The 15,044-nt window shown below is 36.8% G+C and overlaps 1 protein-coding gene across 1 annotated transcript in view; it reads left to right on the top strand.

Moving 5' to 3' along the window:
* Positions 1-733: 733 nt before the first annotated feature.
* Positions 734-15,044, top strand: part of MSH4 (mutS homolog 4) — an 88,787-nt gene continuing 74,476 nt past the window's right edge. Inside the window, exons 1-4 of the mRNA XM_045547724.1 lie at positions 734-1,072; positions 7,890-8,072; positions 11,487-11,647; positions 14,858-14,968. Of these exons, the coding sequence (XP_045403680.1) occupies positions 835-1,072; positions 7,890-8,072; positions 11,487-11,647; positions 14,858-14,968 (693 nt within the window). The 5' untranslated portion in view covers positions 734-834. The remainder of the gene's footprint in view (positions 1,073-7,889; positions 8,073-11,486; positions 11,648-14,857; positions 14,969-15,044) is intronic.

Here is a 15,044-nt window from a genome sequence, read left to right as displayed (position 1 = left end):
TCTTTCCTTGATTCCTACCAAACCATGCACACAGACATGTGCATACTATCTTGTGAAAATAGAGTCTTGTGGATCTTTCCTGTATTTGGTCACAAGACCAATTTTAAATGGATTGTACTGTTTTCACTATGATGTACAGTGATGGGCAGTATATTTTAAAATTAGCTGCATTTTTCACCAAACTGATAATTTTGTTTAAAAATGTGTGTATGTGTTATCTGTATGTGTGTGTGTGTGTGTATAACATATAAGTAAGCTGCAGCATGAGGAGCATAGCTGAAACAACGGTCTCTACAAAAAATAGAAAAAATTAGCCGGGCTGGTGGCCAGCGACTAGTCACAGCAGCTACAGGAGGCTGAAGCAGGAGGATCGCTTGAGCCTAGGAGGTTGAGGCTGCAGTGAGCTGTGATGATGCCACTGTACTGTGGGCAACCTTGTCTCAAAAAAAAAAAAAAAAACTAATGTGCTTGGGTGTTTGGAAAATATTTAAAAGCACGTTGCATTTTGCAATAAGGGAAATGGGGTGCTATGAGGACTACAGGACTACCAAATCTGGTGGTCATGGATGGGCCCTGAAGAATTCTGTTCAGCCTGATACCTGCGAGTTGAAAGCTTTACCCCAAATAGGTTTATGGGGAAGGTGATGGGTTAGGCAGCGGCTGGTTGGGGGAAAGGCGAGAGGCTGCGGGAGCCGGGGCTGGTGCGCCTGCGCCCTACGGCTCGCCGAGCTCGGCGCTGTTCTCCCGCCCTGCTCGCGGGCGCTGCTTCTGCCTCACGGCCACGCGGAGGGGCGCTCGGAAACCGCGTACTCGTGCGGGGGACAGTGTGGGAGGATGCTGAGGCCTGAGCTCTCATCCACCTCGCCTTCCGCCCCTGCGGCTTCCCAGTCGCCCGGAGAGGCTCGCTCACGTGGTCCTCGCTACAATTTCGGACTGCAGGAGGCTCCTCAGGGCCGCCCTTCCGCGCAGGCCTTGACAGCGTCCACGCCCCTCAGCACGTCAGGAGCCGCGGGCGACCGGAGCGGCAGCAGCAGCCTCCCCCGCCGCCCGCCGCGCGGCCCGCCGGCCCAAGGCAAGGAGCGCGTGTGCGGAAGGGCCCCCACCGGCTAGGGGCCTGCAGCTCCGGAAGTTCAGGGAGACCGGGCGCTGGTTACCAGAGGGAAGTTTAGTTATGGTTGGTTGGCGTATGAGAATAGGGCGCCCTGGGAATTTGATGGGTCTGGGTGATTCCTCAAATTAGTTTTATTACAGGACTGATGGTGGATGGCTCAGTTTTGACGAAGGCTGAAATAACATAAAACGTACCCCCCGCCCCCAGTATATGACAAATGACAGAGTTTATACATGAGTCTGCTGACAGGAGTGGTGAGATGTTCTTTGGGTGCTGAATTTAAGGCTTCACGTCCTCCTAGGGTGGGATGAAAATAGATTAAATTGAACATTTCATCTAATTCAGGTTTATGATATGTTTAATATTAAAAGATGCAAGTAGGGCCAGGCGTGATAGACCCTGCCTGTATTCCCAGCACTTTGGGAGGCCGATGCGGGAGGATCTCTTGAAGCCAGGAATTCAAGATTAGCCTATCTCTACCAAAAAAATTTTAAAAAATATTAGCCGAGTGTAGTGGCAGTGCCTGTGGTCCCAGCTACTCAGAAGGCTGACCCAGGATTATCGCTTGAGCCCAGGAGTTCAAGGCTGCAGTGAACTCCAGTCTGGGCAACAAAGATCCTGTCAGGGAAAAAAATGTATATATATGTCTTTCAAGGTGAGCTCAAATCACTTATTGTATATGTTGTTACTCTTCCTTCATGGCAAAACCATAGTGTTTTTTCACACACCATTACGACACCATGGTAAGATAACAAATGCTGAATCCAGTGATCACTTTTCAGGTTATCTTGTGACCTTACTGCTGTATTTAATGTTCTTGACCAGTCTTGTCTTGAACTCTCCTAGTTTGGCTTCCTTGATTCCACTTGCGCCTGTTTCTCTCTTACCTCCCAGGGAACTGCTATGCTCATCTTTGTTAGTTCCCAAATTATTGGTTTGTCAGATTTTTTTTTTTCCTAAGCCACTTCTATCTGGATGTGAATATCTCCACAGCTCAGATCTCATCTACATTCTAGAACTCCTAATTCAGACTGTCTCCTGAAGTTTCTATTGGCAGACCGATACCTCAGACTTACTATATGATTAATTAAATTCATCTCTCTGCAGTTTTTTAACCTGCTTCTCTTACTTACTTCAATCACTTGGGTGCCTAATCTTAAACATAGAAGATGTCAATGATTCAAGTATTTCCTCACTCCAAACATTCAATCGGTTAACAAGTTCTGTCTTTATCTCTTAAATAATTCTGTCCCTTTCTGTGCCATTGCAGACCCTCACAATTTTATGTATAAATTATCCTATCAAACTCCTAAGTATTCTTCCAAGCTTACTTACAGTACCACCAGATTTTTTTTCCTGTTTTACAGAGGGAACCAAGGCCCAAATTATGTTAGATGCTGGGGATAATCATCATCTATGCTCTCAAGGAACTTGTGGTTCAGTAGGGAAGACAGACTTTAAAAATCATCAAGTATACATTTATGCAATAACTATATTTGAGGTATTTACAGAATTTTGAAATATAATTAAAGTGGAGGAACAAAAGTGGGAAAAGAAATTTTATACAGCAAGTGCAATTTGAGCTGCTCTTGAAGGATAAGTACGACAAAGAATGCCAGCTACATGCAAGAAGTAGAAAAGAGAAATGAGAGTATTCTTAAGAAAAACATGTGCAAAGGCACAGAAGAAGCATGTAGAACTGTAAATAATTTTGCTTGTCTAGAGCAAGAAGGAGATCTGATGTAGATAAACTTGGAGTACCTGTAGGAATTAGATCTGGGAGACAAATAAGTTTTGTCTCACATGCCAATACCAGGTCTCTGGCTTTGGTCGCTGGATAGATGGTAGTACTGTTGCCTGGTACAGGGGAATTTTGTAGGTGAAGCAACTTTTAGAGAGAAGGTGATGAGTTCTGATATGTACATATCAGAAGAGTCTCTGGGATATCTATATATTTATAGTCAGACAGTTAAATATAGGGATCTAGGTCTAAGAAGAGAAACTTGGGAGAAATACAAATTTGAAAGTTACCGGTATATAAGGGGCTAGAGTGGAGAATATGAAGATGTATCAACATAGAGGTTAAGGAAGTTGGAGAAGAATTAAGAGAAGTGAACAAGTTTCAAGAAAGGGCTTAGAATCTAAAAGTAGCCTGAGAACAAGAAACAAACTCACTCTGTCTCTAGTTCCTGGCAACCACTCTCTTCCTCAGCTCCTTTAAGCCTAGGGATGCTAATGGAGCACATTTTATCCTAGTTCTACACACTTCTTTATAGCTCGCTATCCACACCTTCCTAAATATTCCCTTTATCAAACTCTCCTCAAATTATCCTAGTTTGAATATGCAATTGATTCCTGCTGGAACCCAAAGAAGTCTACGGTGGGTATTGGGAAGAACTTAGGAATTGTAAGAAAGGGAGATATATGATCAAATTTGTTTTTCAGAAAGATCACTGGTGATGATGTGAAGAATGGATTAGAGAGGTGTAAGCAAGGAGAATAAATATGAGACTTGCAAAAGGCCCAATGAAGATATAGGGTTAAAATGGGCTGATAGGAGTAGAGAGGGATTAAAATTATAGTAATATTAAATAAAAAAGGATTGTAGGAGTTTGTCACTGATTGAGTGTCAAGAGTGATGAAAGAGGAGTTAAGAATGACTCCAAAGTTTATGAGTTGAGCAACAGGGTACAAGATGATATAGTTAACCATGACTTGGTAATCAAGTAAGAATAAATTTTGAGGGAAAGATAATGGGTTCATTTTTGGACATTTATAAGTTCTGGGATGATATCTAATGGTTTGTGTCCAAGAGGTAGTTAGATATAGTGACATAGAACTACATTATCTGATAGAACATTCTGTGGTGATAGAAATGTTCCATATCTATGCAGTCCAGTATAGTAACTGGTAGCCACATATGGCTATTGAACATTGGTAATGTGGCTAATGTGACTGATGCATAAAATTTTTAATTCTGTTTAATTTTGACTTACTTAAATAGCCACCTGTGGCTAGTGGCTACTGTGTTGAACAATGCCAGTATAGAGCTAAGAATGGTTTTTGCATTTTTAAAGGTTGAAAAATCAAAAGAAGAATAATATTTGGTGACATGTGAAAATTACATGAAATTCAGAATTCAGTCTCTAGAAATAAAGTTTTATGTACGCTCATTCATTTATGTATTCTCTGTGACTGCTTTTCTGATATAATGTCAGAGTTGAGTAATTGTGACAGTGACAGTAGGGCCCGAGAAGCCTAAAATATTTGTTATCTGCTCCTTTATTAAAAAGTTTACTGACCCTGACCCCTGGCTTACAGTATAAGAGAGTAGTTACAGCTATATATGAAGGTTTGGGAGTTGTCAGGAAATAAATGTTAATAGAAAAGAGAACAGATGAGCTGCCCGGAGGAAATGCGTAATGTTGAATTGTGAGAGGTTTAAAAAAAAGTATGCAACCCTGGAGACCAATAGATAAGAAGCAGAGGAAAAAGGATCTGGCAAAGACAACTAAAAGTGTTTTAAAAGGGGAATCAAGATAGTAGTAGGAAAAAAAGGAATAAAAGAAAAGAACCCAAACATTTTTTTTAAAACTTCTCTGTGCCGAGAACGTAATATGTTATGTGTACATAAAGAGCTTAGCATGTTTAAGCTGTTTATGTACATTCTTTTAAATTTTATGACAACCCTGAAAGATAGGCAATATCTTATATTGATAGGTAAGAACCTAAATAAGGAACGGAAGCCAAGTGAGTCTAAAACTCTCTTTACAAAACCGTTTGCCTGGGAGAAGAGAGTTTCAGTGAAGAAGTTAACAGAGAGAATTACTATACAAATTAAACATATCTTAGTCCATTTTCTGTTATTTATAACAGAATACCTGAAACTGGGTAATTTTTAAAGAAACGAAATTTATTCTTACAGTTCCAGAGGCTAGAAAGTCCAAGGTGAAGGGGAACTTTGGTGAGGATCTTCTTGCTGGTGGGGACTCTGTACAGAGTCCTGAAGTGGTGCAGGGCATCACATGGTGAGGGGGCGGAGCGTGTTAGCTCAGGTCTCTCTTTCCTTTCTTATAAAGGCACCAGTCCCACTCTCATTATAACCCATCACTCTATGATTGGATTAATTCATTCGTGAAGGCAGCCGAGCTCTCATGACCCGTCATCTCTTAAAGGCTCCACTTCTCAATACTGCCACACTAGGGATTAAATTTCAACATGAATTTTGGAGGGGACAAATATTCAAACCATAGTATTCTACCCCTTGCCCCCCAAAACTCATGTCCTTCTCACATACAAATACATTTATACCAACCTTATAGCCACAAGGTCTTAACTTATTCCAGCACCAACTCAGAAGTCCAAAGTCCAGAGTCTCATCTGTGAGCCTGTGAATTCAAAACAAATTACCTACTTTCAAGAGACATTGGTGATGCAGGCATAAGACAGACATTCCCATTCCAAAAGGGAGAAATAGACAAAAAGAAAGGAGTAACAGGCTTCAAGCAAGTCCAATATCCAGCAGTGCAGACATTAAATTTTTTTTAGAGTTGGGGTCTCACTCTGTCACCTAGCCTGGAGTGCAGTAGCATGATCATAGCTTACTGCAGCCTCAAACTCCTGGACTCAAGCGATCCTCTCACCTTAGCCTCCCAAGTATCTGGTACTACAGGCATGTGCCGCCATGCCTGGCTAAGAGGTTAAATCTTAAAGCTAGAGAATAATCGTTTGAATCCATATGCTGCCTCCTGGACACACTGGGGTAGGGATTGGACACTCAAAGCCTCAGGCACCCCCACCTCCATGGCTTTGCTGAGTGCAGCCCAGTGGCTTCTTCTATGGGTTGGAGTCCCGTGTCTGAAGCTTTCCTAGGGGGCTGTTTCATGCTGCCGGTGACTCCACAGTTCTGGGGTCCCAGTGATGGTCCTGCTGCCACAGCTCCACCAGGCATTACCTTCGCCATGGATTCCCTACTCTCTGCTATTTCTCTCCCAAGCTGGCAGGCACCCTGCAGGTTTCCGATGTCACAAACATCTGAAAAGAGCCAAAAGGCTGAAAAGAAATGTAAATCTTTCTTTGTACATTCACCAGTTCAGGCTTTTAGAATTTGTTTCTATAGCCTCAAGGTATTCCTGAGAATACCTGACAGCAGGGGACAAACTCCTGGCCTTAGTTTCCTGCCCAAAACCATATCTCAGGGACAAAATCACATCCCCTGCCATAATCGTGACTACATCTCAGAGATAACCAAGTCTCCAGGAATAGAGAAAAACCAAGAAAGATGGACAGCCTGAAGTCTTGCAGCTGCCTGCTAGTTAATCCACAACAATTACTATTTTTTCTCGTTCTCTTTGTCTCCGTAAGAGCAGCAAGTCACTTGGCCTAGCTGCTGGCACTCTTTGGGATGCCGCACCATCTCCCTGCTGTCTTCCCTCACCCTCTTTCCTCTATTTCTCTCTCTCTTTCTCTCTCCTCTAAGAAGATAAAATAAGTTTTACTTTTATATTTTAATTTCAGCATGAGAAATCTTTCTCCACCCGTGAGCACCTGCTAGGCTTTCTACCCTAACACACTACCCCCGCAAAAAGGAAAAAAATTAGTTGGGCATAGTGGAATCCACCTGTGGGAGGCTAAGGTGGGATGATTGCTTGTGCCCAGGAGTTCGAGGCTGCAGTGCACTATGATTGTATCGTTGTACTCTAGCCTAGACAACAGAGAAAACCCTGTCTCAAAAAAAAAAAAGCCATGCAGCAGCCTTAATGCTTTGCTGCTTGGATATTTATTCCACCAGATACCCTAGTTTATCACGCTTCAATTTGTCTTTCTACAGAGCTGTTAGGCATGGATGCAGTTCAACCAAGTTCTTTGGCAGTTTAAGCATGGCCTTTGCTTTAGGTTCTAATACCTTGTCTCTCAGTTCCATCTGAGCTCTCATCAGAATGACCTTTACTGTCCATATTTCTATCAACATTCTGATCACTATCCCAATCTCTCTAGTCTTCTTGTCTTCTAAGCCCTCCCCAGAGTCTAGGCTTTTTCTAGCCTAGCCTATTCCTCCAAATTCTTTCAGACTCTGCCCATTACCTAGTTCTAAACTGCTTCTACATTTTCAGATATCTTTATAGCAACACCCTATTCCTTGGTACCAATTTTCTCTATTAGTTTATTAATTTTGTCTGCTGCTTATAATGGAATACCTGAAATAGTAATTTATAAAGAAACAAAATTTCTTTTTTACAGTTCTGGACTCTAGGAAGTCCAGGGTCAAGGAGGGCATGTCTGGTGAAGGCCTTCTTGCTGGTAGGGCCTCTGCAAAGTCCCTAGGTAGTGTAGGGTATTACATGGTGAGGGAGCTGAGCCTGCTACCTCAGGTCTTTCTTCCCTTTCTTAAAAAGCTACCATTCCCACTCCCATGATAACCAGTCATTACCTTTCAAAGGCTCTACCTCTTAATACTGTTACATTGGGTATTAAATTTCAACATGAGTTTTGGAGGGGACATATATTCAAACCACAGCAATATATCTGGTATACTGGAAGATTAGAGGGTAATTTATGATTTTAGCAAGAGTGGTCTCAATGAACTTGTAGAAGCAAAAGTCATATTAATGTATTTGAGTACATTTATCAATGTAATTAAATTTGCCATAATTTTTTATATTTCTAAAAAATCATTATCAGATGAAGCTTATAGGAGGTGAACATGGTATAAATTATAGGTATTAATAATTGCATAATTCAAATCTTTAAGAATTGACACTTAATTTTTCAAATACAGGTTCATACTTTGGAAACAATAGATATTATACAGAAAACACAGTTGCATCAAATCTTGCTTTTGGTACAAGCTCATCTTCTGCACAAGATGCTAATTATCCTCAAATAGTTAAAACTCCATTGTCTGCTGGAAATCCCCAGAGATCAGGTTATAAAAGTCGGACGCCACAAATGGGATATTCAGGTAAAATGTGTGGAAGGTCAACCGAGATGATCTTTTGAAATTTTTGAAGTTTTGTAAATCATAAATTAGAATGGTTACATTCAATTTGAATCATTTATAACTGATATGGATACTTGAAAGATAAATATATCAATTTATCCATATCCATAATTAGATACTAGGTTAATAAGGCTACATAGTTTCTGCTGTCATTTGTTAATAAATGCAGGTCTACATTATTTTAACTATGCTGACAAAAAAATGCACAAGAAACAGAAACTTCTCTCCCTTTTATACATGATCATGTATTTCCAAACATTGATCCTGACAATACTGTTGAGTAGCTTTTTAAAGTACTTTGATTTTTATCTAAATCCACTAGATTTTCTTGAGGGGTAAATGGATAAAATAGGTTTTCATGTAAAACAGTTCTCTAAGGTATGTACAACAGAATTTCTTGGTTACAGGGTATATGAACGTATACATTTATATAATAAGATAATGACAAATTGTTTTTTAAAGTAGTACTACCGATACACACTCTTACTAACAATGTATGAGAGTCCTCTTCAACATTTGGTATTGTCACTCAATATTTACCAATGTAGCAGTTGTAAAATACTAACTATAGTCTAAATTTTCATTTACCTGAATACTAATGGGGTTGACGATCTTTTTGTGTACTTTTGGGCTATATATCTTTAATTTTCTGTGAAATGAATGTTTATGTCTTTTACTCATTTTTATTTAAGTTTATTTTTCTGGATATAGAAATTTATATATTCTGACTGCTAAATCATTTGATAATTTTTCTGTTTGTTTCTATGTCTCTAGATCTAACTTCCATAGGTCATTATGTCTTTCTCTGTGCCAATGTCACACCATCTTCAGCTTGGTAATAAGTCTTGATATTTAGTAGGACATCCCTCCCAGCCTAACCCTCCATAAGCAACCTTATTCTTCTTTGGAAGAATCTTAGCTCCTTAAGGCCATTTGCTCTTCCTTATAAATTTTGGGCCAATTTCATTTTCCACCAAAAACACATTGAGGTTTTGATTGAAATTGCACTTATGCTGAATCAATAGATCCTTTTAGAGAGAGTTAAAATAAGAGGCTAACTGATATCCATAGAGCAAATCATTTTGTCCACCTAATTATTAAGAGTTTCCTCTACAGAGGATGTCCTTTGGTGGACATTCACATAGGACACAAATATTTTCAAAGTTTATGCCCATTCTTAGGGATCTATACACATACTTCCTCATATTTTCTCGTCACTGAGCTTCCAATCCTATTCCTTCCAAGTCCATGACCAGCCAGGTAAACCATTAGCAACTGGCTATGAATGAATTTAAGTCTGTACTTTTGGCCATCTCTCATTTCAGACATAGTGGACAACCAAATGTACTGCTCCAAGTTCCTCTCCAGTGGAAGGTCAAAATGAACAAAAAACTCAAAACATTAGATGAAAATAGTAATGGATATCAAATATCTCAATGGAGGAGGAGTTTCTTAGCAGAAAAGCAATAGAAGAAATTATACAGAGAAAGATTACTTATACAAAAATAAAAATTTTTGAGACATCTAAAAAATCAAGATTTATAGCAACTATAAATTATTGTCATTGATTTATAAAATTTTCATGAAAACATAATGAAAAACATTAAGACCTAGTAAGAATTATATAAAAGGATATAAACAGCTCTCAAAAGAAAAAATATAGATAAATGGATATATTAAATAATGTTCAATTTCAGTAGTGTTAAAAAATACAGATTTAAGGGCCACTCTGTTAAATTAGCCAATGATAAAAATAATAAATTTTAGAAGTTAGTAATGGTGAAGATACAGTAAGATTGGCTTTTCTCATACACTACCAACAGAATTAAAAATTAGTCCAGTTCTCAAAAGAAATTTGGCAGTATATATGAGATCCTTAAAACATGATTTTCCTTTGTTCCAGTAATTTGACTTCTAAGGATGCATTTTAAGGAAATAATAAGAAACCCAGAAAAAAGCTTTATGCACTGTTGTGTTCATTATAGTATTATTTATAACACAGAGATAACAGCCTAAATGTTCTTTTAGAACTTTAGAGGAGATGTCTTCTCCATGTACTGAATTTTTCACTGGAACTTGTTATATATTTTCCAATTAAAAATAAGAAGGTCATATTCTATTGCAATCTTAAACTGACTTCTGTAGATCTAATATAAACTTAATCACCATTTATGACGTAGCTTTCATGGGAAAAAGTTTTCTGAGGTCTAACCACAATAGATTATAAGTATACCCTTAAATTGACTATTGACTAAGCATATAAATATTTTTGTGGGCATTACAGTAGAAGAAAATAGGGATCTAGGTCAGGGAAGGAAAGGAGGGAGGAAGAGGAGTAAATTAAAAGGTTGACAAGGAAATAAAAGACCAATTTGCTTCTTTGAAAATAAAATTTCAGACGTTTTGAGTCTGACTTTTTTTCATACATGAATAATGCCCTTTAAGTGATTTCGTAGACTTTATGAAACACTTCTATATTATTGAATTTAATTCTTATAACAACCTTCCAAAATAGTTTGGTATTTCTGTTTACAGATGAAGAAATGGTAGCTTTTAAGAGATTAAAAAATTTACTCAAGCATTCATAGTTTGTAAGGCATAGATCTCAACATCAGTCATGTATGTAATGGCTCAGAGCACGAGCTCTGGAGCCAGGGTGCCTGGGTACAAATTCTGTCTCTACCAGTTCCATCCATGCCTTAGTCTCCATGTAAGTAAAATGGAGGAAATAATGGTGTCTATTTGATAGGATTGTTGTGACAATTAAATGAGTTAATCCAAATAAAGAATTTAGAATGTTCTTGGTAATAGTAAGCACTTAATAAATATTGGTTATTTTATTATTATTTGTATCTCTACATTACACAGATATTTCAAAATTGGAGTTCATAGTTGTATAATGTTTAATCTTTATACAATGCATTCATATATGTAATCCCATTTGATCCTTTCAGACAGCTCTCGAGTTAGGCAGGCAGTTATTAAATTATATTTTATAATTTATAGTTATTTATTATGAAATAATTTATCCAAATTCAAATATCTTTTAAATGATGGAGTGAGGTAAACAATCTAAGTTTTTTGATCCCACGTTCAGTGTTCCTTTTATGATTCCATCCACTAAGGTGCAAAATAAGACAATACACATTTGTTATTTCTAAATGTGAAGTTAAGTTTTGGCAAAATACTTTGAGAATTAACATTTTTATTTAATCTGCATAATGAAAAATTATTTTTTTCTGAGGGAAAAAAAGTTATTTTCTTGGATATTAATACAGTAGTATGTCCTAGATTAGGTGCTTTAAGATCTTATGTGAAAGAATTAGAAATGATGATATTAATGTTTGTATATTTTCTTTATTTAAAAATTAACAGCTACATCCTCATCTGCAGTTTCTATACACTCCCCATCAGTTATTGTAGCTGTTGTAGAAGGGAGAGGACTTGCCAGAGGTGAAATAGGAATGGCAAGTATTGACTTAAAAAGCCCACAAGTTATATTATCCCAGTTTGCAGACAACACAACATATGCAAAGGTAAGTATTAATGATCTTAGAAAATGGTTGATCTAGTGGGCAGTATACAGATTTTCAAGTCAGTGCCTGCCTAATTAGTTTATTTTTTGGTAGAATAAAGGTTATTCATGATTACTTCCATATAAATACTTTAAAATAAAATTATTTTACATCCAATTTTTATTTTTTAAGTATATTTTGTCCTAAAAAGAATGTGTTTTACTATTACTTGAATATTCCAAAGTTACTGTTAATGTTAGTTTCTAAGATTAACATCTTCAAATTAATAATTTTGGGGCTCATTCCAAAGGTGATAATATATGTGATAATGTGGTGCTGATCATAATTCTGAAAGACACAATCCAGAAAACTGTAATCTCAATGTTGAAATACCAAAAGATCAAAATCTCTGTAGTCTAAATCCCTAAAATCTAAAATCTCTAATGTCTAAAATCCTGAAAAATCACAATCCCAAAAGATTAAAACCCTCAACACTGAAATCCTAAAAGTCAAATTCTAAGGAAGGGGTTAGTTTTTGGTTGTACATAGGATAGTTGCATCATATTAGTTGCATCATGTTCGGCATAACTACTACCTTGTTATTGTCTTTATTTGGAAATTTAATATAATTTAAGGAGATGCATATGGATGCCAAGTTGACAAGGGGTGGACTTGTGTACTTAATTTTAGGTGTCAACCTGACTGGATTAAAAATAGCTAATAAAGCATCACTTGGGGTCTATTTTTGAAGGTGTTTCCAGAGGAGATTACTATGTGAGTCTGAGTGGATGAGGTGGGGAAGATCTGCTCTTAGTGTTGGCAGACACTATCCAGTTGCCAAGAGCCTGGAGAGAGCAAATACGGAAATAGAATTGGTCTCTCTCTGAGAGCGGAGACAGACTTTTCTTCTCCTGCCTTGGGCATCAGAAATTTGACTGCATGAAAGTGCATTGTCACAACATTGACTTTGTGTATAAGCATTGTGCATATAGGTAAAAATGTTGAAATTTCCTCAATAAATGGAGAGATGTCCTTTTCATACATCTGCATTTGTTAAAGATAAAATTTCTTGAAATCTCAGCTCTTTGGGCGACTGCATGTGTGGTGGTGACCAATTGCAGTTTTTGATTGATCTTGTCAAAAGGCTTAGGTCATCCCTCATGGTATTTCTTTTTTGTTTTGTTTGGTTTTTAATTTTTTTTCTTTTTATCCTACTCTCTGTATAATTGCAGAACCTCATATATTTCAAATGACCACAGTTATAAAGTGGGTGCACACAATTACCAACCCTAGTGATATACATTTATGCATTTTGCTTTTTGATTTTGTTATGAATATGGTTTGTCTGTTCATAACTGTTATACCCATGTGACTGTCATTAGCATACCTGAGTGTTTATGCTCTCAAAAATACTGTATATATGTTATTATTGATTATTTTATTGTGTAAAGTGGCTTATAGGTTATTCTGTTGTGTTTTTATGTTTCTCAAAAAAAAATTAACTTTTACAAATGTAAATTAAGGTCTTTAAACATTTCTAAATTATTTCTCCCAGAATTATATTTTTGTGATTTTGATCTTTTGGGATTGTGAGTTTTGGGATTTTTAGACTTCAGGAATTTTGCTCTTTCAGGATTTCAACATTTATGATTATGGTGTTCAGGATTGTGTCTGGGTTATGGCCGAAACCTGTGATAATGCAATTTCCAGAGGGCTGTTTTCACTGAATTGTATTTGAATTTTAGTTTTTCAGCATTAGGGAAACTGGTATCTTAGGTCAGCCATAATTGTCTTTTTTTTTTTTTGAGACAGAGTTTCACTTTGTTACCCCAGGCTGGAGTGCAGTGGTGTGATCACAGCTCACTGCAGCCTTGAACCCTTGGGCTCAAGTGATCCTCCTGCTTCAGCCTCCTGAGTAGCTGGCACACCACCAGGCCTGGCTAATTTTTTTGTGTTTTTGTAGGCACAAGGTCTCGCTGTGTTGCCCAGGCCGGTCTCAAACTCCTGGCCTCAAGCGATCCTCCCATCTCAGCCTCCCAAAATGGCTGGGATTACAAGCATGAGCCACTGCACCAGCCAGTTTAGTCTCTTAACTTCTTATTTTGCCTTCATTTTATATCACTCATCATTAATTTGGACCACTGGCCTATTGTCATGGGAGTTTGTATAATATGATCTATCAGAGCAGTGGTCCCTAACCTTTTTGGCACCGAGGACTGTTTTTATGGAAGACAATTTTTCCATGGACCAGGGATTGGGGGAATGGTTTTGGGATGATTCAAATGCATTACATTTATTGTGCACTTTATTTCTATTATTTTTACATTGTGATATATAATGAAATGCTTATACAACTCACCATAGGTTGGGGACCCCTGAGGTAGAGGTAGTTTACTCCTAATCTCTATATTTGGAAAAGTTATTTGACCAAATTATTATTTTAAAAATTTTTTTCCAACTATTATTTTAAAAATATGATCTACTATGTTATTTTTTAGTGTTTTATTATTCTTTATTCTCTTCCTTCAGTTCGCCTTTATGGTTCCCTATTATATGTTTCATTTTCCTAACTAATAATTAATTTTTTATAACTAACTACCTTAATGATATTAGTATGCCATACTAACTTCATCTGTAGATATTTTACATTTTTATGTAATTTTAAAAGAATAGGAATACAATTTATTAAAAATAGACATGTTAGACAAATTGAATAAGAATTTCTGTGTTTAGAATAGTTCTAAGAAATGCACTATGTTATGTGAAAAGCATAAGGCAGATGTTTTTCATCTGTGTTTCTGTACTTTTTCAACTTCTAAAGCATAACAGTATAGCCATAGTGATTTTATCACCATAGTTACCCTTTTGGATGTGTTTATATTTTTCATGGAGATGGATAAAATACTGAGTAGAAGAATTTATTTTAAAAAATCTTACTTGGGAAATACATATTTGATATGTTCAAATTAATTTTTGAGCTTAAGGCTGTTACAAACTATTTTGAGTAAAATATATCCTATATTTATGATAATATTTTATATTTGTGATTATATAGGGAATATGTTTACCATTGGAAATATATTTTAATTTAAATATATAATTAGGATAGTTGTAATTTTGTGTATCTATGAATTAATTTTAAATACTTATCTATCAGAAAAATATGAAGCCTTTTTTTTAGAGACCATCCTAAGCTTATATTTAAGAAATTGTTTATTCAAATGATTTTAGGTGATCACTAAACTCAAAATTTTATCACCTTTGGAAATAATAATGTCAAATACTGCTTGTGTTGTGGGGAATTCAACCAAGTTGTTTACTCTGATTACAGAAAATTTCAAGGTAAGCGATTTTTATTCTCAATAGTAACATTCAAGATAGAATTAGCCAGGCATGGTGGCTCATGCCTGTAATCCTA

Source organism: Lemur catta, chromosome 3, assembly GCF_020740605.2.
Source record: "Lemur catta isolate mLemCat1 chromosome 3, mLemCat1.pri, whole genome shotgun sequence".
Lineage (NCBI taxonomy): Eukaryota > Metazoa > Chordata > Mammalia > Primates > Lemuridae > Lemur > Lemur catta.
This window is presented reverse-complemented; position numbering and strand designations above follow the sequence as displayed.